This window comes from Nerophis ophidion, linkage group LG04 (assembly GCF_033978795.1).
Source record: "Nerophis ophidion isolate RoL-2023_Sa linkage group LG04, RoL_Noph_v1.0, whole genome shotgun sequence".
NCBI lineage: Eukaryota > Metazoa > Chordata > Actinopteri > Syngnathiformes > Syngnathidae > Nerophis > Nerophis ophidion.
This window is the reverse complement of record NC_084614.1, coordinates 29392256-29420188: the sequence shown is the minus strand read 5'-3', so window position 1 is coordinate 29420188 and position 27933 is coordinate 29392256. Positions and strand designations below refer to the sequence as shown.

Sequence of the window (27933 nt, the reverse complement as noted above, 5' to 3'; positions counted from 1 at the left end):
ACACCAACTTATATTCTTGTCTTCATGAAAGAAAGGAATCTATGTGTGTTAAACATGCTTGTATTATCATTAAACACCATTAACTTGTTAACAAAAATGTCTCTTTCATAAATAAATAAATATAAATTATAAATAGGAATGAGGTGGATCTCCTCGACTTGGTCAATTGAAAAGTAGCTCACCTACAGAAAAAGTGTGAGCGCCCCTGCCCTAATGAAATGAAAATAGCAAAAGTTGTACCAATTTATAAGACCAGTTTACAAACCACAAACCTGTTCCTATACTTACACAATTTTCGAAAAATATTGAAAAAATGTTTGACAACAGATTGGACAAAGTCATGAATGACAATGAAACACTCACAGACAACCAATACGGATAAAGAGCCAATATTTCGACATCAATGGCATTAATCGAAAAAATGGAAGAGATCACCAATGCAATAGGTAGTAAATAAATGTGCTTCTGCACTGTTTTGGATTTAACAAAAGCATTCGACACAATCAATCATAATATCTTAATAAACACATGAGAACAGTATGGTATAAGAGAGTTGAAGCTACTTAACCAACAGGAAGCAATATGTGAAGCTAGGCGAACCCACGTCTACAGAGTTGAAAATATCTTGTGGCGTACCTCAGGGATCAATTCCGGGACCAAAATTGTTCAATCTTTGTACGAACGACATTTGTAAAGTTACAAAAGACATAAAGTTAGTATTGTTTGCAGATGATACAACTGTGTTTTGTTCAGGAGAGAACACACAGAAGCTAATACAAATAATAACAGAAGAAATGAACAAATTAAAAAGATGGTTTGACAAAAACAGACTATCTTTGAATCTCAGTAAAATGAAAATAATGCCATTCGGCAACAGTAGAAGAGAAAGTCAAACACATGTACGAATAAAGGGTGTTGCTATTGAAAGTGTAAAAGAAAACACATTTTTGGGAGTAATAATAGATGATAAAATGAAATGGAAATCTCATGTAAAATACATAACATAAAGTAGCAAGAAACACATCGATAATGAATAAAGCAAAATATGTTCTAGACCAAAAATCACTTCATATCCTTTACTGCTCATTAGTGTTACCATATCTGAGGTATTGTGTAGAAATATGGGGAAACAACTACAAATGTGCGCTTCCTTCACTAACGGTGTTACCAAAAAGATGAATTAGAACAGTGGTTCTTAACCTAGGTTCGATCGAACCCTAGGGGTTCGGTGAGTCGGGCTCAGGGGTTCGGCGGAGGTCAAGACACACCCGACTCATCGTGTAAATAAAAACTTCTCCCTATCGGCAAATTACGGATACGGCAACAGCAGAAGTCACATTGATTTAAAGGTGTGTAATTTGTTGTGAGTTTATCCAATGTGTTGGTTTTGTTCTTTGAACAAGGTGATGTTCATGCACGGTTCATTTTGTGCACCAGTAAAAAAACATGGTAACACTTTAGTATGGGGAACATTCACCATCAATTAGTTACTTAGTAACATGCAAATTAGTAATATATTGGCTCTTAACTAGTCATTATTAAGTACTTATTAATGCCTTATGGACTTATTATAGTCCTAACCCTCTAACCCTGGCCCTAACTCTCTAACCCTAACCAAATAACTCTAAATTAAGTCTTTGTTACTTGGAATATGTTCCCTCAGTGTCCAAAAAACTCCAACTTAAGTCTTTGTTACTTAGAATATGTTCCCCATGCTAAAGTGTTACCGAAAACATAGAACTTTGGCTTGAATTAGAGTAAAAAAAAATATATATATATATATATTTTTTTTTTTCCACTAAAGAAGGGTTCGGTGAATGGTGGGGTTCGGTACCTCCAACAAGGTTAAAAACCACTGAATTAGAATAATACATAATGTTGGATATAGAGAACATACAAAGCCTTTATTTATTGAATAAAAAATATTGAAATTCAACGATTTGGTGCTTTTGAAGCAAACGTTAACCTACTATCCAAGAATGTACAACAATTCCTCTCAACGAAAGAGGAGAAATATAACCTTAGAGAAAAATCTAATTTGAAAGATTTGTATGCACGTACAACATTTAAGACCGTTAGCCTATTCTTATGTGAAATTAAATCATAGACTGCATTAAGCAAGGGAATCAAACAAAGCCTAATATGATTCAGTTTAAGAAACTGAAAAATGTCTTATAATCTTTGCAAAGGAACGGGGCTGCTTTTCGTGTTGTTCTCGCCAGTTCCACATCCGAAATGGCTATCAAAGTGTCCCAACTTGTCGAATTATATCTTTAGCCATCGACTTATCAGATGATCTACGATAAACTTACAGGGAGCAGGGAAAGTAGGAAACATCAGACTACTCGATGATGTAAACATCGGCACACAGGGAGTGATCACGGCCATGCGATAAATAGTTTGTCTGTGTTAGCGCTTATTATAACAATATCATTAATACTTGGCTAATATTCAAGTCACAAAATATAAATAGAGTATTGTTGGCGCTTTTTGAATGGCTATTTATCGGATTTAATTGGCTTAATAGTGGAGCTCCAATTGGCTCGGCTGTTTTTATTTACCTTTATTTAATATTTCGAATGCATTAAAAAAAATCAACCCGTCGTCGTGTTATTAACAATGATTGTGAACAATAATCAAAATTCCAAAACAAGTGCAGTTCCCCTTTAAGTTTGTCATTCATATAGTCATTTTTTTCCATTACCATCCGAGAAGTATTGAGGGTAATTGTTCCCTGCACCAGTTTTAATAATGTTATTTAGGATGCCCCATGTTGTGTTGTGATCCATCTTCCGGATCACACATCTCTAGCATGTTTATGTCCTTTTGTATTGTCCTATGTTTTGGACTCTACCGATCCCGTTTGTTAGCGCACTTCCTGGTTTTGTATTGTCACCATGGCAACCTAATTACGCCTCCTGCACAGACTCACTACGCACACCTGTTTTGAATTATTTGTGTTGTATTTAAGACCACCTGCTACCTTAGTTCTTCCTGGCTGTTTTGTTTGCTACTTGCAACACGCACGTTGGTTCTTATTTTTGTAATCACTATTGCTAAGTCTCGCCCTAGCTTTGCGTGCGCTCTGCACCTCTATTCCTGTACTCTGCTCTCGTTGCTAATTATTAGCATAGCTCTCCGTGCATTCGGCACGCCTTTTCTTTGCATTTTGTACCAGTATTATTTTTTTTTTTGTATTAAATCTAATCTTACCTGCAACTCCTGCCTGTCCTGGTCCTCTTGCATCCCTGGGGTAGCAACACGCATCCATTATGCCTCGCCATCGTGTCAGAAAACAGCCAGAACAACGCCGCCTCGCAGTGGACCACCAAAAGTTTTCCCTTCGCCAAGCCGCCAAGACTTTTTCCCCGGACAGCAGCGCGCAGACAACAGCCCAGTACTCTTTCCTGAGGTTTGGAAGTTTTGTTTTTTCTCCATATTCCAACCACTCTTCCGACTGGGCTGTAAGGCCAGGGCATACCTCCGGCCCACCGGTCCATCACGGTGACGTCATTTCGTCAACACCCCCTGGTGACGTAATGCCTTCCACCATTGATGATATTTTCACCGAAGATTTTTTTATTGTGGACGATATATCTCAGCCATTTTCCAAAGACTTGGACAGTAATAATACTTTCACACAGTATCAGGACATTTATATTGATTCTAGTCACCCTCAGTATATTGTTAATTGTCAAGATCAGCCTCCCATTACTTTGGCCCCACCCCCTATGGTTCAAGCCCCGCCCACATCTCAGCCTATTTCACGTCCTACCCCCACGTCACCTGATTTTGAAACTGACTTAGAAAAGTATAGTCCTGCCTGGATGGACGAGTGGTACAGGAGAGTTTTGATTGAACTGGAGCTGGAGGAGAAATTTCTTGCTGCTCAGAACAATCCTCTCCTTGTACAGACTAATGGGGTGGAGTCTACCCTCCTCCAAAACTCCCACCGCCCGCCCTTACGGTCAGCCTCTATCCAACGGGACCCCGTCTGGAATCCGGGTCTCGAGGGGAGGGCCAGTATTACTACTAAGCCTCCTAGACCTCCACCGCCGGTGTTTACCCCTGTTAAGCCACTACGGCCTCTTAGACCTCCTCCACCTGTGTTCCGTCCGTGCCCTAGTTCTAGTTTTAGTCACAGTCTCTCTCAGAGTTCGAGTCCCAGCCTTCTTCGTAGCCCATGCTCTAGTCCTACTCGTAGACCGACTTGTAGACTGAGTCGTAGTCCAAGTCCCGGTCCCAGTTACGTACCTTCGTGTAGTCTTGAGCGTAGTCCGAGTCCTGTTTTGAGTCCGGTCCCGAGTCTTGTTTCTTGCCTTTGTAGTATTAGTACTGATTCCCCTCGTGGTCTTAGTCCGAACCCTAGTCCTTACCCAAGTTCTTGTCCGAGCCCCAGTGTTACTGTAAGTCCTAGTCTTTGTCCTAGTCCTTGCCCGAGCACCAGTTTGATTGTTAGTCCCAGTCCTTGCCCAAGCCCTAGTTTCACCGTTTGTCTTAGTTCTTGCCCAAGCCCTGGTATGACTGTAAGTCCTGGTCGTTGCCCAAGCACTTCTCAAAGCACTAGTGTGATTGTAAGTCCTGGTCCTCTCTCAAGTCCTTGCCCGAGTCCTAGTGTTCGTCTTATCACTCATCATAGTCCTAGTCCTGCTCACAGCCAGTCCCCTAGTTCTCCTCGGCAGGCCCCTGTGCCTGGCCCTCGGCTGAAGCCGACTCCTGCCCCTCGGCTGAAGCCGGCTCCTGCCCCTCGGCTGAAGCCGACTCCTGCCCCTCGGCTGAAGCCGACTCCTGCCCCTCGGCTGAAGCCGACTCCTGCCCCTCGGCTGAAGCCGACTCCTGCCCCTCGGCTGAAGCCGACTCCTGCCCCTCGGCTGAAGCCGACTCCTGCCCCTCGGCTGAAGCCGACTCCTGCCCCTCGGCTGAAGCCGAATCCTGCCCCTCGGCTGAAGCCGACTCCTGCCCCTCGGCTGAAGCCGACTCCTGCTCCGCTGCCGGCCTCTGCACCTGATCCGCTGCCGGCCTCTGCACCTGATCCGCTGCCGGCCTCCGCACCTGATCCGCTGCCGGCCTCCGCACCTGATCCGCTGCCGGCCTCCGCACCTGATCCGCTGCCGGCCTCCGCACCTGATCCGCTGCCGGCCTCCGCACCTGATCCGCTGCCGGCCTCCGCACCTGATCCGCTGCCGGCCTCCGCACCTGATCCGCTGCCGGCCTCCGCACCTGCTTCCCTGCCGGCATCCGCACCTGCTTCCCTGCCGGCATCCGCACCTGCTTCCCTGCCGGCATCCGCACCAGCATCGGTGCCTGCTTCGGTTGCAGCCCCCGCGCCTTCGTCTGCTGCTGCCAAACCGAGTCCTCCTCCACGTCGGCCACGGGTGTGGCCGTACCCCGGGCGTCCGCCTCAGCAGGCGCGTCCACCTCCAGTACGGCCACGGGTGTGGCCGTACCACGGGCGTGCCCCGCAATGGGCGCGTCCACCTCCACGTCGACCACGGCTGTGGCCCTACCCCGGGCGTCCTCCCCATAGGACGTGCCCGGGTCTTCGTCAGCCACTAAGGTGGCCTCTGCGGGTCCGCCCGCTGGACTGTTGTGGCAGCGACGATCCACCCGCCGCCGCCACCTAGCGTGTCCTCGGTGGATCCGGGGACACAGGACTTATCGACCCTCCACCAGCTCCTCCCTCCACCCTCCCTTCATTTTCAGACTGTCTCATTGTGGGAGGGGGTTCTCTTTATTGCTGTTTTTTTGGGGGCCATCTGGGATCTGCCCCTTAAGGGGGGGGGTAATGTTGTGATCCGTCTTCCGGATCACACATCTCTAGCATGTTTATGTCCTTTTGTATTGTCCTATGTTTTGATCATGTTTTGGACTCTACCGATCCCGTTTGTTAGCGCACTTCCTGGTTTTGTATTGTCACCATGGCAACCTAATTACGCCTCCTGCACAGACTCACTACGCACACCTGTTTTGAATTATTTGTGTTGTATTTAAGACCACCTGCTACCTTAGTTCTTCCTGGCTGTTTCGTTTGCTCACGCAACAAGTTACGATTGCTTATCCTCATTGTTTTCACTCTGCTAAGTTTTAGCTTAGCTTTCCGCGCGCTCGGCTCGCGCTGCTTACGGATTTTTGAACTTTACCCTTGCTTCAAGTAGCATTTAGCTTACTGTGCGGTGGCACGCCTTTTCTTTTCCTTTGTCAAGTGTTTTGTTGTGTTTTATTATTAAATCTGGTTCCTACCTCCACTCCTGCTTGCTCCCGTCTTTGGCATCTTGGGGCCGACACCTCCGCGCATCACAATGCGCCCACCAAATCGCAACATGTTGCTCTCAAATTGTTTTTGTTCCTGTCTAATAATTGACTGTAATATTTTTCTTACATGTTTGCACAATGCTTGCATTTTTGGTATTTGTTTTCTGTTAAAATTTTGTTTATAATGTGTTTTTCTTGGTAGAGGTTTTCTTCAGTTGCTTCGTCATCCTCATCCATGTTTGATTGTTATTTTGCTCCTTAATAAAATGCTTCCATGTACAATGTTTGTCATTAAGTATCATGAAAGTAAACTATATGCATCATTTACATATTTTCTCAACTTTGTTGTTGCAGATCATTCTTAAAAGCAAGCACACTTCTCTCTGTGCATAGTCTTTGATGTGATTTTTTTGTTATCCATGTTCCTCTTCCTGTAGTTTACGTCCTGAATTGTGAAAACTGGTAGATGAATACTGATGTTAGTTATAAGCAGACCACACTAGTATTATTTGTAGTGATATCCATCCATCCATCTATCTTTTTCCGCTTATCCGAGGTCGGGTCGCGGGGGCTTCCCTGCTTAGGCTTGTAGTGATATTATTATTAAAATCATTGGTAAAATCAACAAGGTTGGCACGGTGTCCTGTGATTCTGCTTGTTGTTGTAGGTTTTCGTTAGAAACTCATGCTATACATTGTATCTATGATGGTCTTTTGCTTATTAGTTCAAGAGTTCACTGTTGAAGTATCCTCATAAGATAACATTTGTCATGACTGAATTGTTTGCCTTAATCCACTCCTCAAAACCTCTAACCTTTTGAGACTCGACTTAGGTGTTGGATACACACAGCTGATCAATGTGTTTGCTTTTCAATTATATATTTCATTGCTTATACATTTAAAAATATTGTCAATAGTAAATTACATGTTTTTTTTTTTTTACCACTTTGTAGGTTCTTCATCATGTACACAAATACTCCTCTTTCATTCTTGTTAGTTCTGTTGATCTTGTTCCAGATCAAAATGTATTCCTTCTTTAGGATTTATCCTCGTTTCTGAGTTAGTGATCACTTTGAAAGGTTTGTTGAATTTTTCTAAAAATTTTTGTTATAGTTTGCATACAAGCAAGTTTCTGTTGTTGAAATTATGTACGACAACATATGTATGACAGAGCTGCAGCGCAATTGTCTATTTTATCACAGCCTTTTCTGTGCAACTCTCAGTTTGCTCATCTTTTCATGGACGTCTAAATATAGACTCAAAACAGCGGCCGCAGAAGAGTTTTATTTTTGATAAATTACAGTGCTACAATCAGTTGAATTACATTTTCTCCTCCCCTGTATTGGGGGCGTTGTGATAATCAGCATACATTCTGCACATTCATGAAGGCAAACACGCTAAATGTATTGCGCTCCTTATTTTGCTCACTAAAGAAAATCAATCCTCTGCGCATGAGCTTAGTAGATCAGGTTTGCAGTGCACCAGGGGCGTCGCCAGACATATTTCACTGGGGCACGTGCCCCACTGTTGATCTGTAGTGCCCCAGTAAAAATTTCACCAATAAAAAAAAGCACTTCAGAGTTTTAAGTCTACATAACATAGACAACAGCGCACATACTACTTTGTATTGTAATTGATTGCTACTGTATTCACTCCACGAAACAGTGAGCACATGGATATTTAATATGGTAATTTATTCACGTGTGGATTGAGACTTCGGTTGAGAGAGAGAGAGAGAGAGGGGGTGGGGGGATTTGAATCACTGCGTGAGGTAGGTGACGTTAGCCAACAACAATTTATTAATTACAATATTTTGATTTTGATTTGACTCAAACTGTAACTCCTAGATGGATTTAAGAAAGTTATTTGCCCGCAGCAGAGAAGAAGCGAGGAATGAGAGATGTAAGTGAAGTCCTAGCTAGCTAGGCAACATCATTGTCTTAAGTTGATGCTAAGTTAGCTAACGTTCTTCCTTGTATCAAGACAAACATATTAATTTGCTGTACGAGCTGTCGGGGGAATTTCCAATGAACATGAAACATAATGTTGGTTATTGTCTGCTGGTTCTGCATCAATGATGATTTGGAGTAAGCATATGTGAGTTGAGTGCTTCTCAAATGGTTTATCTTCAGGAAGAAAAACATTTTTCCATTTCATCAAGTCGTGAGCCAATTTTTAAATCCTTCAAGTTTATTTCACAGAAAAATAGCACAGTAGACTTGTCTTGTTAATCGGTGCGACTTTGACTAAAATAACCTTGTTTTGTCACCAGAAAAATGGCTACAGCTAAAGCATCTGGTTTTACTTCCAGAAAAAATAGTAACATTTCTGTATTAGTTTTCAGAAAGATGGCTGAAAATATTGGGTTTTGTTGCCCCATTTAGATTTTTTTTAAATATATTTCAATGTCTGTCCTGAGTCCTCCTCCAACTTGTTAGTCGGTTTGCCTTTTGCTAAAATACTCACTAAAAGTCACTAGAAAAAAGGCTAAAATAATCTGGTTTTGTTGCCACAATTTGATTTTTTTCTCCCTAAACTTTTTTTTTTTCATGCACACATCTGACTGCGACTCACTGAAAATGACACACAATCCACTTTCATGTCACGACCCAGCAGTTAGGGACCACTGGTCAACTGTATAACAGTTACTGTAATATTTCCATGTCTGTCCAGAGTGATTGACCACTTTGCAAAAATGAAAAGGAGACGTTACAGTTTACTTCTCAGAAAATGATTCCCTGAACAGACACACAACAGTTGTTCATTTATTCTACTACTGTGGCTTTATTGTTTTGTGTATATTTTATAGTTTTGTGTATCTGAAATAGGATTAGCCACATTGCCAGAAATGGAAATTAAATAATATAAAAGAACCCAGAGATGTAGGGGTGCTTTATTTTTTGTTTTACTTTTGTAGATGTTAAATTTGCAGATGATTACTGCAATATATATTTCAAAAAAGATTCATTGCTCTTCCTTTTTGCTTTTACCAGTAGCAGTTTAGAAGTCTAGAGTAAAAAAGTGCACAAGTAGGTCAAATGCATTAGTTAATTTCAGGTGGTTAATCAAAGGTCAATACAACATAATCTGATATGATTTCATAGTTTAAATCACTATTTATGTATTTTTTATGATAAATAAGTGCTAAAAATGTTTTTGCTTGCGCGCTTTGCACGCTCACATGAATTATTTGTGCCCCTGGTGTACCCCAGTACAGTATTAGGTCTAGTGACGCCCCTGGCTTGCACTAATAAGTTTGCCCGTTTTTGATACATGCAAACCTTTAGTAGATCAGGCCCATTATGTAGGTCAAATATGACATATTGGGCCTTTGTTCTGTCATTCCCTTGCTACTTCAAGGATGTTGCTGTTTCAATTTTGTTTAGTCCTCCATGTTTATGACGACAATTACTGCAATAACAAAGTTTACTTATGTTTGATGGAAATGGAACAAAATACAGGATTTAAAGTGTCACAGACAGAGATATTTCAGCTAAAGATCCTTGGTTCCTAAATAAACTTTGAATATCACCAAGCAGCTCAGCCTCTCGCAGCTGCATCATCCCAGCCTCAAATGTCCACAACCAGCACTGAACATCAAACATACTGGACTTGTCTACCCTTCACCTACAGTATAAGGTTGGAGAGGACTTATCCTCCTGACTGATCAGCAGATGCATTTGCAATATCGAGATCAACACTCAAACATTTATCATTGACCAGTTTTAAAAAAAATATTGTTAAAGTACCAGGGGGCTTCACGGTGGTAGAGGGGTTAGTGCGTCTGCCTCACAATACGAAGGTCCTGCAGTCCTGGGTTCAAATCCAGGCTCGGGATCTTTCTGTGTGGAGTTTGCATGTTCTCCTCGTGAATGTGTGGGTTCACTCCGGGTACTCCGGCTTCCTCCCACTTCCAAAGACATGCACCTGGGGATAGGTTGATTGGCAACACTAAATGGGCCCTAGTGTGTGAATGTGAGTGTGAATGTTGTCTGTCTATCTGTGTTGGCCCTGCGATGAGGTGGCGACTTGTCCAGGGTGTACGCCGCCTTCCACCCGATTGTACAGTAGCTGACATAGGCACCAGCGCCCCCAAAGGGAATAAGCAGTAGAAAATGGATGGACGGATGGTACCAGTAAAGTAGACAAAAAAGTTGCCTCTATTTTGACGCTATTATCTTTTATATCTGCATCATTACACCAAAAGACTTCCAAAATTCGCGGATAAAATATATATAATCAATATAGTATTAATCTCACGGAGATTCCCGAGCCATTTTGAGAGTTAATGAGCTAGCCCAGGGGTGCTCACACTTTTTCTACTGCGAGCTACTTTTCAATTGACCAAGTCGAGGAGATCTACCTCATTCATATTTTTAATTTATATTTATTTATTTATGAAAGAGACGTTTTTGTTAACAAGTTAATGGGCTTTAATGATAATACAAGGATGATTAACACATATAGGTTCCTTTCTTTCATGAAGACAAGAATATAAGTTGGTGTATTTGATTCTGATGACTTGCATTGATTGGAATCAGACAGTGGTGCTGAAAACGTCCGCATTTTCAAATGGAGGAGAAAAAAAGTCCTCCTTTCTGTCCAATACCACATGAAAGTGGTTGGATTTGGCATCTCATTTGTCCAACTTGCATAATCGTTTTTAAACACTTTGTTATGAGAGTAGCATATGTGTGTGTGGCCCTTTAATGTGTTGACAGCAGGTGAGTGACGTCAGTGAGTGTGTGGGCGGGCGAGGAGAGGGAGCGGTTGCTGAGGGCGTGGGAGAAATACATTTGCATCAAGCTCCCTAACTTGTGCACACTAGCTTTCTGAGACTCTTATTTTGTTAGCACATGCAGGATGAAGCAGGTCTTTTATGGTGAAGACAGGAACTGTACAGTCGGTCTTTAGAGTTTTGACAGCAGGTACGGCCCAAGAGTCTGTTGAAATAAAAAGTGTTTCTCTCCGTCCGTCATGTCAGTGATTTTTTTCTTAACAATGAGCTCGCAGCAGCCAACGTCATCTCACAAGATCCTCGGGTGCCAAGAATGTCAAACAACTGACGAAAGTGAAGTCTTGGTGAAGATTGATGATTGCTAATTTTTATGTCTATTTTTTTAATGCCTGGCTCGTGATCGACTGACACACCCTTTCGCGATCGACCGGTAGCTCGCGATCGACGTAATGGGCACCCCTGAGCTAGCCAGTCATATGATCTGTCTCGTAGAAGTGGAAACCACAGATCCCTTCCCCATCAACAACAATGTTAATCAAGCAACCTTTGTGAAAGCCAACAACAATTACTTTGGGACAAATTATGATCCATCACCTTATATTTTTGAGCCCGAAGACAAGACCAATGTGTAATAGGTTTTTAGAAGCAGAGTGCTAAATGGATCTAGCTTTTTTGTAACAATGAAGCATCAACAGCATTTGTAGGTGCTAAATATACAAACTAACCAGAATAAAGCACAACAAAACAACACTTACAGTAATATTTCCACTCTGGCTGGGATGCCTACCAATGGGAGGCTCAGATAATTCTGTTTGGATGAAGATTCATTCACAATCCTTACAAAGGGTTAAAAAAAAGTAGCAGCAACTAGCGTTTTTTTGTGTATTTTTGCCATCTCTGGGCATTTCAAGTTTGACCACCCTGTCGGTCCATGGCAACATTTGTATACTCCCAGGTGAATTATGCATGAATTCACTTTCCGGAATTTACTTTGAGTAAGTTTGAGCAGAAGCAGCCTCCGGCTTTGTGTGTCAACAATAGCAGCGTAAGCTAGCATTAGCTCACTGCTATCAATGCGCCGCTATAATAGGCCATCTGCGTCGGGTTTGTAATAACAATATCACTCATATTTGGTTATTTACAGGTGACGAGATGTATTAAAGGGTATAAAGAATGCAATAGAGCAGTGGTTCTCAACCTTTTTCAGTGATGTGCCCTCTGTGAACATTTTTTTTAATTCAAGTACTCCCTAATCAGAGCAAAACATTTTCGGTTAAAAAAAAGAGATAAAGAAGTAAAATACAGCACTATGTCATCAGTTTCTGATTTATTAAATTGTTGAACAGTGCAAAATATTGCTCATTTGTAGTGGTCTTTCTTGAACTATTTGAAAAAAATATATAAAAATAACTAAAAACTTGTTGAAAAATAAACAAGTGATTCAATTATAAATAAAGATTTATACACATAGAAGTAATCATCAACTTAAAGTGCCCTCTTTGGGGATTGTAATAGAGATCCAACTGGATTCATGAACTTCATTCTAAACATTTCTTCACAAAAAAAGAAATCTTTAACATCAATATTTATGGAACATGTCCACAAAAAATCTAGCTGTCAACACTGAATATTGCATTGTTGCATTTCTTTTCACAGTTTATGAACTTACATTCATATTTTTTTTAATTATTATTCCATCCATCCATCCATTTTCTACCGCTTATTCCCTTTCGGGGTCGCGGGGGGCACTGGCGCCTATCTCAGCTACAATCGGGCGGAAGGCAGGGTACACCCTGGACAAGTCGCCACCTCATCGCAGGGCCAACACAGATAGACAGACAACATTCACACTCACATTCACACACTAGAGCCAATTTAGTGTTGCCAATTAACCTATTATTCAATAAATAAAATATTTTTTAAATTGTTGCTATTTTTTGAATATTTTAAAAAAATCTCACGTACCCTTTGGCATACCTTCAAGTACCCCCAGGGGTACCTTTACCCCCATTTGAGAACCACTGCAATCTGTTGACACAAGTTTTAGCTATGTTTTTACGATTTTGAATGCATAAAAAAGCCACACATATGTGTTCTTGTCTTACATAAGGATTGTGAATGATAAACAGCACATTATTACACAGTATTAGTCAGACTGCGCAAGTGTTCCTATTATGGCGTAGAATCAATGGAAATCACTGTAGGTGTTTGGAGCGCAATATTCAATATGGCTGACTGAATTTGTGGCATTTTGTGATGTTTAGACGGTATTGTCACATATGTTGCGGATTGTAAATACGGTTAGATATGGTTTAATGGATGCAAAGGAACACTATTAAGCATATTAAGTCAACTTGTTTTTCCACTCTAATGGTACTTAAAGTCTTCATGTTGACCCGATCCATGACTGTTCAACTAGATGAAGAAGTAGAGCAGGGGTAGGGAACCTATGGCTCTCGAGCCAGATGTGGCTCTTTTGATGACTGCATCTGGCTCTCAGATAAATCTTAGCTGACATTGCTTAACACGATAAATAATGAATAATTCCGCTGGTAATCGCAGCGTTAAAAATTAAATTCAAAATATAAAACATTCTCATACATTTTAATCCATCCATCTGTTTTCTACTGCACCTGTTCAAGAAGTCGCATTAATGGTAAGAAGGATTGGATCATCGGTGAGCTTCCGAATAAAAATGTTATTAAAAAGAATAAGAGTCTTATGTGAAGATCTGTCATTTCCATTTCTGTTTTTGCTTCTTTGTTTCGTATTTACTTCCCATCAGTGCTTTTATTTTGTTTCCATTTCCTGTTTGTCCCGCTGAGCGCTGTGTTTTTTTCCCCTCAACTGCTGCCAATCAGCATGTTTCTATTTATGCTTATCTTGCGCGTTCCTCAGGTCTAAAAGATTGACTATTGTTTAGAACTGTACATGCGAGACTGCTTCATTCTCCTCTGTTGGTGATATTAAAAGCATCTTAGCTGCGCCTCGCTCTCCTGGTTCCTGCATCTAGGGGTCGCTACTACTGCTGCCATGCGAGTTTGTGACATATTATACTCTATAAATGTTGGTCTTACTTAAAAATGCAGACATTTAGTTGTATTCAGTTTTAAAAAATATTACATGGCTCTCACGGAAATACATTTTAAAATATCTGGCTTGAATGGCTCTCTCAGCCGAAAAGGTTCCCGACCCCTGAAGTAGAGTCTAACAAAATGTAGTTATTACCACACAAATCAAGTGTTATTTGTTAACTTGGTCTTAAGTCCTGCGTTTCTTTGATATTTTCTCATTGATTTATGCCGTATTTGTCTCACTCATTGTTACATCCCTCAGGTTGGCGTCTTATATCCTCACACTTGGGACATCATTTGCCAGCTTTCGCCTTTTGAAAAAAAAAAAAAAAAATAAATCCTGACGCTTAGGTTCTGGTGTGCTCTTATTTTAAAAACATGCATTTCGGTTGTGTCTTTGCTTTGTGTTGCTGTACTATATCATTCTGCGTGCTTCTCCAAGCATGCAATCACATACTCTGCTGGTTCTCCTGATTACATGCCACTATTCATTTTCTTTGACAAAAATCTGTTTTTTTGTGTTTCTGGGTGTCTCTCCACAAACGTGTGTGTGTGTGTGCACGGTTGGACAGGTTTTTATTCCCGGGATGATGTCACAATCATGCAAATTAAAGTCACAGTACCCTTCTTTAGGTATTCCTTGAAAAATATAGAGTTGAAAAATAAGAAAAAAAGAAGGAGTGATGTGGTCCTATATATCGCGTACAGTCACGATTTTTCAGCGTTAACTCGACTGAAAGATAGCCCAGCCTCAGCTTGCGTCGCCACAATCAGCCCAAACCATATGTACCTCCCCTTTTGACCTCATCTGGATTGTGCTACCAACGTACAGGAGGAGAAAATGAATCTTCCAAATGTTCCCTCCATGCATGCTTCTCTGCAGTTTATGGTTTACGACCCTGTGGGCTTTTTTTTTTTGTCTCCTCTACTCACCCCCAACCCCCTCAGCAGTACCAGGGCTTGAGTCAGGGGTTCCATAGACTGTAGTCCGACTCGTCTATTGTGGGGCTTTTATGTTTAACATATTGACTTTCATCATCAGGCAATCAGAGATACTTTAATGAAGCTGTCGTATCGCATTTGCAGATGTTAATGTGTCTTCCCAGGAATGGAATGCATTGTTGTAAACGTCCACAGCATCTCTCACTGGGCTGCGGTTGTTTATGCTGCTGTATTATTATTTACCAAACCACAGAACAATCAAGTATTCCTTGATTATGCAGGTGTAATACTTTTTAATGATGTCTTTGAAATTCTTCTGAGGTGTGTATAGAATGAAAACATTCATTTCTATTGGTTGCAGAGTCATTAAATGAATGATGGCATTTTAACTCATGGTTTTACTCTTACAATGTGGATTTAACATACAGTCATCCCTCGCCACATCGCGCTTCGAATACTGTGTCTTCCCCACAACGCATATTTTGGATTGTTTTTACTTTGCATTTTTTCAAGCATATTCCGCGGTAGGAAGAATATTCATATGGCCCCATTTGTCGCGGTTTAGCTGACAAAGGATACGTGACAAATTGGGGGTGCACTCTCCACTTTGAATATCTTAAAATGTGCTTTGTGGCAGTTCCAACTTTGACCACAGCTTCAATTGCAATGTAGAATGACGCTTTCCATCATTTTCGAGAAACGGCATTGCTCTTCTCACGCGAGATCCACCTAGGAGTGGGGCCATATGAATTACTTCCCTTCTGTACTAAATTTTTGGTTTGAATTAAGCATTTTCATGCTTAAAATGGCCGAAAAAATTAAATATATCAATACAGTATTGAGGAGATCAAACCAATCAGAGCATGCTGTTCAGTATCGTGGCCTCAGGCAGCATTACTATATTGGATTACAGTTAAACTTGTTGTTTTATTTCTGGGACTTTTTAGTCTGTGCTTGAATTGTTTCTCAGTGGGTCGGTAATATATGAACAAATGAGAAAAAACACATTTAGGAAAACATTATTCCATTCCGAGTAACACAACCAAAGTTATGGCAAAAACGTATTTTTTTGTTATTTTTCTAAAGCATACATTACCCTTTTTTGGTCCTAAATGAAGCATTTTCAAGCATAAAGAAATCGCTAAATAAACTACAAATACCAATACAACAGTGGTATTGGCCACTATAATAGACCAAATCAATCAGAACGTGCTGTTCTGATTGGCCACTGATTGGCTCAACCTCAGGCCGCCTTACTATATTGGATTAAAAGAGTGTAAAGGTGTTTACTAAAGGGTGTTATTTCATGTCTTGATGGTTCTCATATTGTTGAAAAATGTATTTTAAAGGTGATAAACAGGTTGTTATTGTGCTAGCTACAAAAATAATTGAATTATAAGTCCTATTGAGGAAATGCATTGTCGGGAACCAGTTCACAGCGACAAATGTGCATAAAGGTCAAAGGTTGCAATTGTTTCTTTGCTCACATGTTGAAACAGTGTGTACTTACAAAAAAGGAAAACACACAAATCTCAGATTTCAGATTGATAGTTCGGATTGTGCAAAACATTCGCATCTTTTGCGTTACAAAATGATCGAAGGGTTTTGTGTCGAAACACATTTTGTCTGCACACCTCATACAAAACTCAAATAAATAATGTACAGGGAATTTATCCTGCATGGAGAATGGTACCCTGTGAGCCTTTTCTCTGTGGTGATTATTATTGTTTGCGATCATTTTAAGATTCAGGCTCGTCGCTCAGTTAGAAAAATAGCAGGCTGGCAAACATAAATTGTTTATGAGCGCTGGAACAGTGCCTGGCGCTGACATTTTAATCAAGGAAAACAAAAGATTGGTTTTCCAAACGGCATGCATGAGACAAATGTGAGTTTACTTCAGATTAAGGATTTAGGATTACGAGTAAAATACACTTCTAAACGTCCAGTTGGAATCACACTTTTCATCCATGTTGTCTTCACTGCCTCGCATTAGAGAATATGGCTTTTCAATCCACATCATTTTATTTGCCTTATTATTACAACAAAACTATTTTCCACACATTTAGATGAAGCCAAAGTGATTAGTCTGAATAAATGACTGTATAGAAAAGTGGATTTCAACAAAAAACAATAACTGGTATTTTATTCATAATACAGTGAATGGTCAAAAATTTTAACAATCATCTCATGACAAACATTAGCTCCTGCTGCAGTGTGCATGAAGTAATCCAGAAGAATTAGCCACACTGTAAAAATCATAGTTGTAAATTCACAGTAAATTGCTGGCTAATAATGCATTACTTTCACAGTAACATTTACAGTAGTCTACTGTGAAATTTAAGGGTACTGTAATGTTTGCAGTAATTTGTTGCAAGGTTACAGTAAATGTTGAAGACAGTGTTGAAATCCTGTTAAATCACCACATTCGTGTGTGTGTTTGTGTGTGTGTGTGTGTGTGTGTGTGTGTGCGTGTGTGTTTTAGTTACACACTAGAACTGCAAGCAAAGACAAAACCCAGCTACAACGTGTTCACTTGTATCAGTTTCCACCACCCATTAAGTTTTTGTGATGAAAAACTCGTCCTCCCAGCAGTTTCTATACAAAAAAAAAGTATTCTTTCTCAGATATACACATCCTGTATCCTCTTGAAGGGTTTGACACATAATAAGAGATCATGAAATCAAAGGAAAAATGAACTTCACAGTCCTGAGAGAGCTTTTTGGTCAAATGCAATGAAGGCGATGATCAGAAACCTTGTATACACCCTTGGGTTGTTATGTTTTTTAATACTGAAAAGTCATTTAACCCTCTGGGGATTACTTAATTTAAAAGGCATAGAGTAGCTCAAGGACAAAAAAGTCCTCAGGCAGTTAAGCGTGTATAAAACATATTTTTCCACTATTTATTTGGATCAAATCCCTCAATCAACTTAAGTCCTATATAAAGATAGCAACCATGTCCTGTTTTTTTAAATATATATATATATTTAATCTTACCCATTTGAATGCCCATTGTATATATATGTCAGATTTGTATAAAATGAGTTATTGTCCATACAGTGAATGATAAAGGGCTGAGGTACTGGGGTAAAGATCAGGTTTAAATATACATAAGATTAGTAATAAACCTGGTTTTGATGCATTGTTTTTTTTTTTGCATTCTCTGATTAAAAGTGCGGACAAAACACATTCCCATTGACTGCCATTAAAATTACAATGACTAACTGTACAGCCATTAGACAATATGATCATGCATTTTCCCATTTCAGGGTTTCATTTTGGATAAACCCAGTACACTGCAAATTATTTGACTCTTGCCAAGCTTTAAAATTGTATTACTAGACATTGCTCTAGTTTTAAGAGTGATTTACTTATTTTTAGTCATTGTCTTACATCATATTTGCAAGTTGGATAATGCTTGTTTTCAGAATAAAATACTAGAATCTATCTTAAAAGTCCTGCTAATTTCTAGATATACAAATCTTAATTTAGGATGTCATATTATGTAAAATTAAGAAAAGTGCACGGACATACAATTTCCTTATAATTTTTTTGCATCACCCTCCCCTTAATGTAACATTTTTCTTTTATAATTTGTCAGCTCTTTTTTTGCAGTGTACACTTTATCATAGTTACTGTTTAGAATTAGTAGGGGCAATTTTGATTTGTTTTTTATTTTTGTCGGAATTTTTATAAATAAAAAAGGGACAAATGGATCAAATGAGCTTTCAATAAAATATATTAAACATTATATGTTTTTTGATATTTTTATTCAATAACAAAGTTGATTAAGAGGTTTGAGCAAAAAACAGTAAAAATAAAATATGAATCCAAAAATGTTTTATACACTGAACACGTTTAATCCTTTAGCTATACTCTATTGGACTAAAATGATTTCCCAGTCTATCGTTGATGTATGAAAATATTTGAAAATAAAATATTCAAATAAATCATGAGAAAAACCTTTTTAGAAAAAATAATAGAGCAACAATTTACCAAAAAGGACAAAACCAAGTGCCAAATGTACTTTGAGGGTTAAATAGGGGGAAAAAAAGAATGCTTACATGCATATTGAGTTTTGTCAAACATTGCAGTCCAAGTTTTTATTGCTTCATCAATGAGGTCCACCAGAGTCCCTTTTTGAATACAATCAACTGTAGACCATTTACAATCACTTAGAGATTTATAAAGGAGGCGAGCAATATTATAAATAAATAGACAGACAACATAGGCAAATACAATCAAATAAATACATACGTAAATAAATAACCAAATAAATAAATAAGATACATAGGGATTTATGCTAGTCTTCACCACACAGTTCCTTCGCTCACCTCTGACGAGGGCTGTGACAGCTGGTTGGTGTATCCATTGTCGCCCAGGGTCACGGTGGTGAAAGGCGTGCCGGGCCCACACATCTCGCTGGAGATGCTGTGCATGGAACCCGGTCCGTTGGGCTCCGGACTGGGCGAGTTCATGGGATGGTGAGGAACGGCGTCGGGGAAGCACTGCACCTCCCCTGGACAATGATGCCCTGGGTGGCGGTGCTCGATGGCCCCGAGTGGGGTGCCAGCGGGGACTGCGGAGGGCACGAAACCCAAGTCTGCTGGGGTCTGAGCCTGGGATGACGGTGGGCCTTGGAAGTACTCATAGTTCCCGCCTTGACCGTAGTATTCAGGAGGATAATCTGCATTCATTATAAAAAAGGCACTTATTAGTTCAACTCAGTGGCCATAACATTAGGCACACACAAAAGCCAGAAGTGTTGATGAAGACGCCAGAAAGTAATACTTTTTGGCATCTTACAGGTAAAAAACTTTTTGCATTAGATTTTGCTAGAGATGTGTTGTTAGCGATATTATTTAAATTCATGACACCTAAGGGCTCCACAGACAATACCTATTTTAAACAAACCTTTATTAATTTTATTTTTTTTAAACTTTAATTAAACGACTATCTATAGATTCCCCTTTTGACCTTCGTTGTTGCCATATAATATGTATTATTATTATTATTATTATTATGTTATTTTTTATAGTCTCTCGCTTTCCCCTTCTCCCCTCTGCAGCCCTTTAAGATTCTATCAATAAAGTGTCTAACACATTTTATTCATAATTTTTTTAACTTTGGCAATCTCATGTAGCTGATGACCAAATTATAAGAAAGACTTCTCAATATGATAGATTCTTTTGTCATTGCAAGTAAACACAACACCCATGATAAGTATATAAAACCACTAAATACTGCAATAAAATAATTGATATTCCATTCAGTCTTCACAGTAACACTAGACACATGCATGCACGCATATAGTGCATAAGAATCTGATCATAAAATAAGCCATTTCTTTAACATAAAATATACTTTTTTTTCCTAAATGTATTGTTTTCTGTGTTTTTTGTGCATCATGTAGTTTAGTGTTGGCATGATAATAAAAAAAGTAACATAATTCAATATGTTTTTATGTATCCACATTACTGCATAGCAGGGATGTCCAAAGTAAGGTTTGGGGACCACTTATGGCATGCATCGATATTTTTATTGGCTCCCTATGCATAAAATAAAAACAAAAATTATGAGGGCTGTGTGTTAGCTCCACGTTGAAAGGAGACAAAGTTGAAATATTGATTGTTTTGAGACATAGGGCTAAGATGGGGTCCAAAGCTTAAATTTATTTGAAACCCTTTTGACCAGTTTTTATTGTCTGAATCAAATTGTATACTATTTGACTCTAACGTAAATTTAATATGATTCATGCTTTGGACTATATGTGTTCTATCATTGATTTAGGGCAAAAAAAACAGTGTTGACCTAAAAAAAAAAAATGGAAATAACAATCCTTTCTGCCACACCTGCCCTGTTCAAGACGGGTGCATCAACGCTGTGCTATATTCTAAACAGGGACAGAGCAGGAAGTGACTAGGGAAATGTTTGCTGTGAGCTTTTTTTTGAAGCAACCTGTCATTCATTCACTGACATTTTACATGTGCTTCGTAAAGCAAAATGGGGAACAACACAGATTGCGGGGCCCTATGTGGGACGAAGACCATCCGCACGCTCATAAATGAATGATACTGTAAAAAAGAAAAACTGATACATAGTCGAGTTTTAACTTGAATCTCCATTATTTACATATTTTGAGCACTTTTTGCCATATTTACATAATCCATTTTGAAATTAACAGTTAAGCATGGCTGATTTAAGATAAAGTGGTTTTAACGTGTTTAATGAAAGAAATAACTAATATCAAAATGGCCCTTTAGTATTCTTAAATTTTTCTATATGTGGTAAGTTCGGACTCCCCTGTAAATATGTGTCATAAACTTATTGCAGGGTGATGTCAATAAATCATATATGCATTGGAAGGATGTAAAGCTATATTCTACAACTAATGCAGCTGCATGTATCGTAGAGGTGTCACACTCATTTCTATTGGAAGCCAAATCACAGTCACGGCTGTAACTTGTAAATGCAAAACCATTAAAAAACGATATTTGATATATTATATTATTACAAAATTCCCCCTTTCGATTGATTATTATCATATTGTATGGCAACAGACTCATTTGCAATCCTAAATCAAGCTGGTGACAGCATATAGTAGCTCGCTATTGTAGAATTAATCTCAAAAGGGGTTTCAATAACTAAAAAGATGCTTGGAATATATTTTAGCATCAAATAATATTAAGCATTTAAGGTCAAAATTAAAAAAAAAAAGGCAACATGCCTCATTGACACACATTTCCAGGTTTTCGCAGGCCAAGTTAAATGAAGTGGCCCACTGGCCTTTATAGTTTGACACCTGTCTTCTATAGCAGTGGTCCCCAATCATCGGTCCGGGGACCGGCACCGGTCCGTGACGCATTTGCTACCAGGCCGCAGAGAAACATTTTATAATTTATAAACCACTGCATTTTCTCCTGCTTAACTTTCGCTTGTCAAACTAGACACACCAATAAATAAGCTTGTTTATAAATGTAAAAATAAAACTCCTCATAGGAAGTTGCAATTTGTTTTGTTTGTGACTTGATACAATGCACATTTTTGAACGTATGAAATATAAATGTGACGTAGTGTAGCCATAGGCTGATTTCCATCTGTAGTGCCCAGCAGGCTGATGGTCACCTGATGGGGATCTCATCCCAAAAAACAAGCTCCCACTAATTCAGCGTTACAGTGAGTTGTATTTTTCATGCACTTAGTTTTTCTGTATTTATCTGGCACAAGTGGAAAGCCGGTCCCTGAAAATAATGTCTACATTAAACCGGTCCAGGATGCAAAAAAGGTTGGGGACCCCTGTTCTATAGCATTAAATATTGTATTATTATTATCATCATTATTATTATTATTATAATTTAAACTATTACTCGATTTAAACTATTATACAAACATCGGGTCTGGTTCAAATTTAGAGATGAGGGTCTTTAATTTGACCTGCTGTTGTACTTTGTACTTCAAGGTGTTAACATGTGCTCAATGCTTCCTCACCATTATTGCTATGTTGTCCTATATTATTATTGGTATGTTCATTCTTTCCACAGTGTTGATTCAAATTATTGTTACCTGTGGTAATGCCACTATGATACAACATTTCTATAATCCTTAAACAAAGTATACTTGGTTGAATGCTCAAAATAATTGAATAGAATAAGTAGTCTGAATTTAAAAAGTTGTTAAAAGTTGTAGTTACTTAAAAACGTTGAGTGTGAGTAACAATTTACTTTTATTTAAAAAGTTGATTAACCTTGTTATTTTTAATTAATATTAACTCGTTTACAGATTATGTAACTGCTACTTAAAATAATTAACTCAGTGGATTAGACATAATCTTGTTTTATTTTGAAAGAACAAATCATTAAATCGAATCAAGAATAAATTAAGAATGAATCAATCGCATTTTAGATTTGTATTGGTTTAATATTCTGTGTGTGTACGTATGTATCAATTATTACATGCACGCGCGCACACGCACATACACACACGCGCACACGGCGGAAATACTTTTATTTTGTAGCATTTGCGTGCACTGCCTCTTCAGGCAGCAGACAGGAGGAAGGACATTTTTTTAGTTGGCTTAATTGGTCAATTTAACTCAATTATAATTTAGAAGTACATTTAACATAAACTCCAAATATTTACGATCTGACATACTCAAATATTTGAGTTTATGAACTCCAAAAATATGCAGCTACTTTGGAGTTCTGCTTACTTATTCAGGTTTACAGTGTTAACAGTGAAGCTCAATAGAATAATCACTGAATAGAAAAGTGGGGCAGGGACTCAATAAATGATCTTCTTCCCACTCCCTTTCAGGCAAAACTGGACCACCGTGCTTATACTGTGCATTACCTTTAGCAATATATTAATGTATGAGGTAGCGACTTGTCCAGGGTGTACACCGCCTTCCGCCCGATTGTAGCTGAAATAGGCACCATGGATGGATGGATGGATATTACGTGTTGTCAACCTTGCACTTTGTTCTATTTTGTATGTCATTGCCTGAAATAAATGAGTAAATGAAAAAAAATGACAATTGTAATTACATAAAGGACCATGCTTGCTCACCTCCATAGTAGGAGAAATGTCCGAGCTCTGGAGTGTCCATCCTCTCCCCCAAGGCTCTCATCCTTCTGGGGCTGCGGAAGAACATGTGTCTCCTGGCACTCAGAGCGCTCAGCTGCTTCATGCGCCTCTCTTTGGATCTGCGGTTTTGGAACCAGACCTTTTTTTGGAGGGGTAAAGAAAAAAAAAACATTGATATAAACAGGACTATAGATTGGGACACTTTGGTTATCAAACCTCCCAGCATAGGCGCCGATCCCGTGGGTACTTCGGGGCCCGAGCACCCACATGAGATCAATGACAACTTTCAATCTATAATCTAAAAAACTTGGTGTTGTTAATTTAATGGCGAGTTTATTTCAATTTACATGTCGAATTAATATTTTATTCAGCCAAATAATAAACAATTAATAAAAATGTTTTTGACTTCAAACATATAAACATGAGCGAATGAATGGCATACTTACTCAACTGCATGTCACACTAACGTGGCAGTGTGAACAATGCCAGCACTGTCATAAACATGTGCCATATAGTGAAACCACACTAAACAACAACAACAAACACATTTTGGAAGAATATTTGCACCGCAACACAACATAAACACTACAGAACAAATTCCCAGATGCTACAACATACACAAACGCCACTAATGGATCTACACCTAACATCCACTGTAATGATACCACACACAATAGCGTATTTAGTCAATACTATTATGACTACATCGATATTTTTTATAGTCACAAAATCTTCTTTTCTTTTATTAAAATTCATATTATGTTTATAAACTCAGAAAATATGTCACTGGACACATGAGGACTTTGAATATGACCAATGAATGATCCTGTAACTACTTGGTATCGGATTGATACCCAAATTTGTGGTATCATCCAAAACTAATGTGAAGTATCAAACAAACAGAAGAATAAGTGATTATTACATTTTAACAGAAGTGTGTATAGAACATGTTAAAAGAGAAAGTAAGCAGATATTAACAGCAAATGAACAAGTAGATTAATAATTCATTTTCTACCACTTGTCCTTAATAATGTTTACAAAATAATAGAATGATTAATGACAGAATATGTTACTACATTGTTTGTTTATTTACTACTAAAAGACAAGTTGTTTAGTATGTTCACTATTTTATTTAAGGACTAAATTTCGATAAGACACACATGTTTAATGCACCCTGCTATTTGTTTTTGTTCAAATAAAGCCAATAATAACATTTGTGTGGTCCCCTTTATTTAGACCAAGTAGATCGGCGCCTATGCCTCCCTGTGCAGTTTTACTATGTCCACACCTGGATGACTCTCATGTTGAGGCCGGTCTCTCGCGAGAGTTGCTCCCTGATGTGTCGGGTGGGCTTCGGTGTGGCCGCAAAAGCCGCTTTCAGGGTTTCCAGCTGCTTGGCCTTGATGGTGGTCCGAGGGCCGCGTCTCTTGCCCACCGCGCCCTGCTCGTCGTTCTCGTTGGGACAGACGTCTTTATCCGATAGATGACCCACTTCAGAGTCCTTCCCGTCCTCCTGCTGCAGGTCTTGGGAGTCCGGGGACAAACTGGTCTCGCTGCATGTCGTCACTAACAGATAATGCACATTTTATTATTATTCATATTATTATTATTATTATTACATTCTCATTTCATGCAATTAGGGTGCTGCTTTATTGCGTTGGAATTTGAATCAGGCCTGTAGGACGTGCTTGTAATTTATCTTGTTTGCTGTTTTTGTACTATTTTTATTTTTATTATTATTATTTTTTACTATCAATACAAATGAATATTAATATAATAAAATACATTTAAAAAACGTACAACACTTTTTATAGGTTGGAGGAAAAAAGAAAAAGCGCACACACAGCACCAATGACAGTGAAAATATTTCCGATATATTTCAAATATAAATTTTGATACAATAAAAAATACTAATACGAACATAAAACATTAGGAATAATGATAGTAAGAATATAAATAGATAGAAGTAGAAAATAATACAATAAAAATGAAGAACATTCAAAATGTTCAGTAAAAAACCCTTTGTATTATGTTGTATTATTATGTCAAACCCATTGGTAAAGATCCATGACATATTACAAAAGCACACCATGACTGAAATGAGAGTGTTTCATCGTTCAATACATGCCGTTCTTGTAAGAGAGTGGTTTAGTAAAAATTTAAACTTTATTATTTTATGGCTATCTAATCACTGTTGCTGTTTATTGAGTATGTCTTATGCATCATACATGTAGTACATAATATACATGCATATCTCCATTGAACAGTCTTGTGCTCAATGGCAATATTATTATAAAAAAAAAAGATATACAATTGTTAAACTAAAATAAAAATACAATTAAATTCGTGAAAAAAGTGATGTTGGTAGTGAATAAAGTAATTAGTGTTTTATAGTCAAAATCAGCAAAAATAAAAATATGTTACAATTATTAAATAAAATAAAATACAATTAAATTCATGAAAAAAGTGGTGTTTGTGGTAAATAAAGTAATTAGTGTTTTATAGTCAAAATCAGCAAAAATAAAAATATATTACAATTATTAAAACAAAATAAAATACAATTAAATTCATGAAAAAAGGGATGTTGGTAGTAAATAAAGTAATTCGTGTTTTATAGTCAAAATCAACACAAGTAAAAATATATTACAATTATCAATATAAAATAAAATACAATTAAATTCATGAAAACAGTGATGTTGGTAGTAAATAAAGTAATTAGTGTTTTATAGTCAAAATCAGCACAAATAAAAATATATCACGCAATGTAAAACAACAAGTATTGATCTGCACCTGAGAGATGGATGGTGTCTTTGCCGTTGTTGTAGTCCTCCTTGCAGACGAACTTGAATTCGTCCAGGATGTAAAGTTCCTCCCCGGTGGACAGCTGCTTGTTGCACATGACGCAAGTGAAGCAGTTGAGGTGGAACACTTTGCTCTTTGCTCTGCGGACAAGATCACTGGGAAGAATCCCCTGGGAACAACCTCCACACTTGGTCCCGAATCTCCTGTGAGGGGAGAAAATATTACAAATATGAGGGTATTGGACATGCATTTTTTTAAACTACTTTTCTCCATATATAAACATTTTTTTCAAACAATTATGGGATAACAATGCTACATATCTGCATTGGAATTTGCATTATTTTACATTTTGCTTATATAATAATTGAATTAACAAACAAAAGCATACACAATCTACCATGTAAATTACCGTTTTATTATTATTATTACAGGGCATATTTTCCTGTACAATTTATTTACACATGTTAGTTTATTTTCACCCATTTTTATGCAATTAATGAAGTGGTTCAATGACGAATTAATTACCTAAAGAAGTCATTCTTGCAGTAGAGTCTTCCTTCCCGGGAAAAGCACTTTTCAGTCAAAGTGCACTTGCATTCACAACATTGCACGCACTGAACGTGCCAAGGTCGGTCCAGAACTTTCAGCAAGAACCGGTCTACAATTGGCTTTTCGCAATTTGCACACTGAATCATTGTGTGGAATTAATTCCGGTATATGTATATATTTATTATACCTACACACACACACATACACACGCGCACGCACACAAACAGTGTTTAATGCTTATTCCAGTGTCCGCGTCACCTCGGCGTTTTTATCCAGAGATGGCCCTTAATTGCATCCAAGTCAGTGTGAAAAATGATCCAAAATGATGAGAAAACTGGCAAACAATCCACGCACGACCAGCAGCTCCAAAACAACCGCAAAGGTCTGCACAGACGTGCATTTCTGCAGGTCATAAAGAGAAAAACATCAAGGTGATCCCAGACAAAGATTCTGTGTTATTATATCCTGAAAGATCAAAAATAAAGACGAGGTATCGTCGGTGTGCCGAATCTTGTCATTTGTGTCCCATTTTTTCTCCCGGTTGTAATGTCAGTGCAGAGAGGCGCGCTAATGAGCTCACTAGTTAGGGCGCAGCCAATCAGCTGGCGATGCAGCAGTGACGTCACACAGGGGCTAACCAATGGAAACGCGGTTACGATGTCAGCCCTATCAGGAAAACGAAAACACACTATATAAAAATAAATGACCTAAAACCAAAATAGAGCCATGATTTCAGTAATTTTCCCCTCATTTTTAACCTGATTATTGACTATACGTAAATAGAATTTTATATATATATCTATATATATATCTATATATATATCTATATATATATATATATAGACATATATATAGATATAAATATATATCTATATATATGTCTATATATATATATATATATAGATATAGATATAGATATATCTATATATATATATATATATATATATATAGATATACATATCTATATATATATATATATATATCTATATATATAT

General features: G+C 38.3%; 1 protein-coding gene across 2 annotated transcripts; it reads right to left on the bottom strand.

Annotated features, from left to right (window-relative positions):
• Positions 1 to 16983: 16983 nt before the first annotated feature.
• Positions 16984 to 27468, bottom strand: LOC133550550 (LIM/homeobox protein Lhx1-like). Of its 2 annotated transcripts, none has more exons than XM_061896513.1 (5): positions 27197 to 27468; positions 26378 to 26592; positions 24876 to 25153; positions 23570 to 23726; positions 16984 to 19691 (listed from the first exon to the last, which is right to left on the bottom strand). In XM_061896513.1, the coding sequence occupies exons 1-5, from the start codon at positions 27349 to 27351 to the stop codon at positions 19315 to 19317; spliced, it is 1182 nt and encodes a 393-aa protein (XP_061752497.1). In that variant the 5' UTR covers positions 27352 to 27468; the 3' UTR covers positions 16984 to 19314. The 2 variants fall into 2 exon arrangements, with proteins under 2 accessions (XP_061752497.1, XP_061752496.1); XM_061896512.1 differs by having other exon boundaries at positions 26915 to 27339.
• Positions 27469 to 27933: the final 465 nt, after the last annotated feature.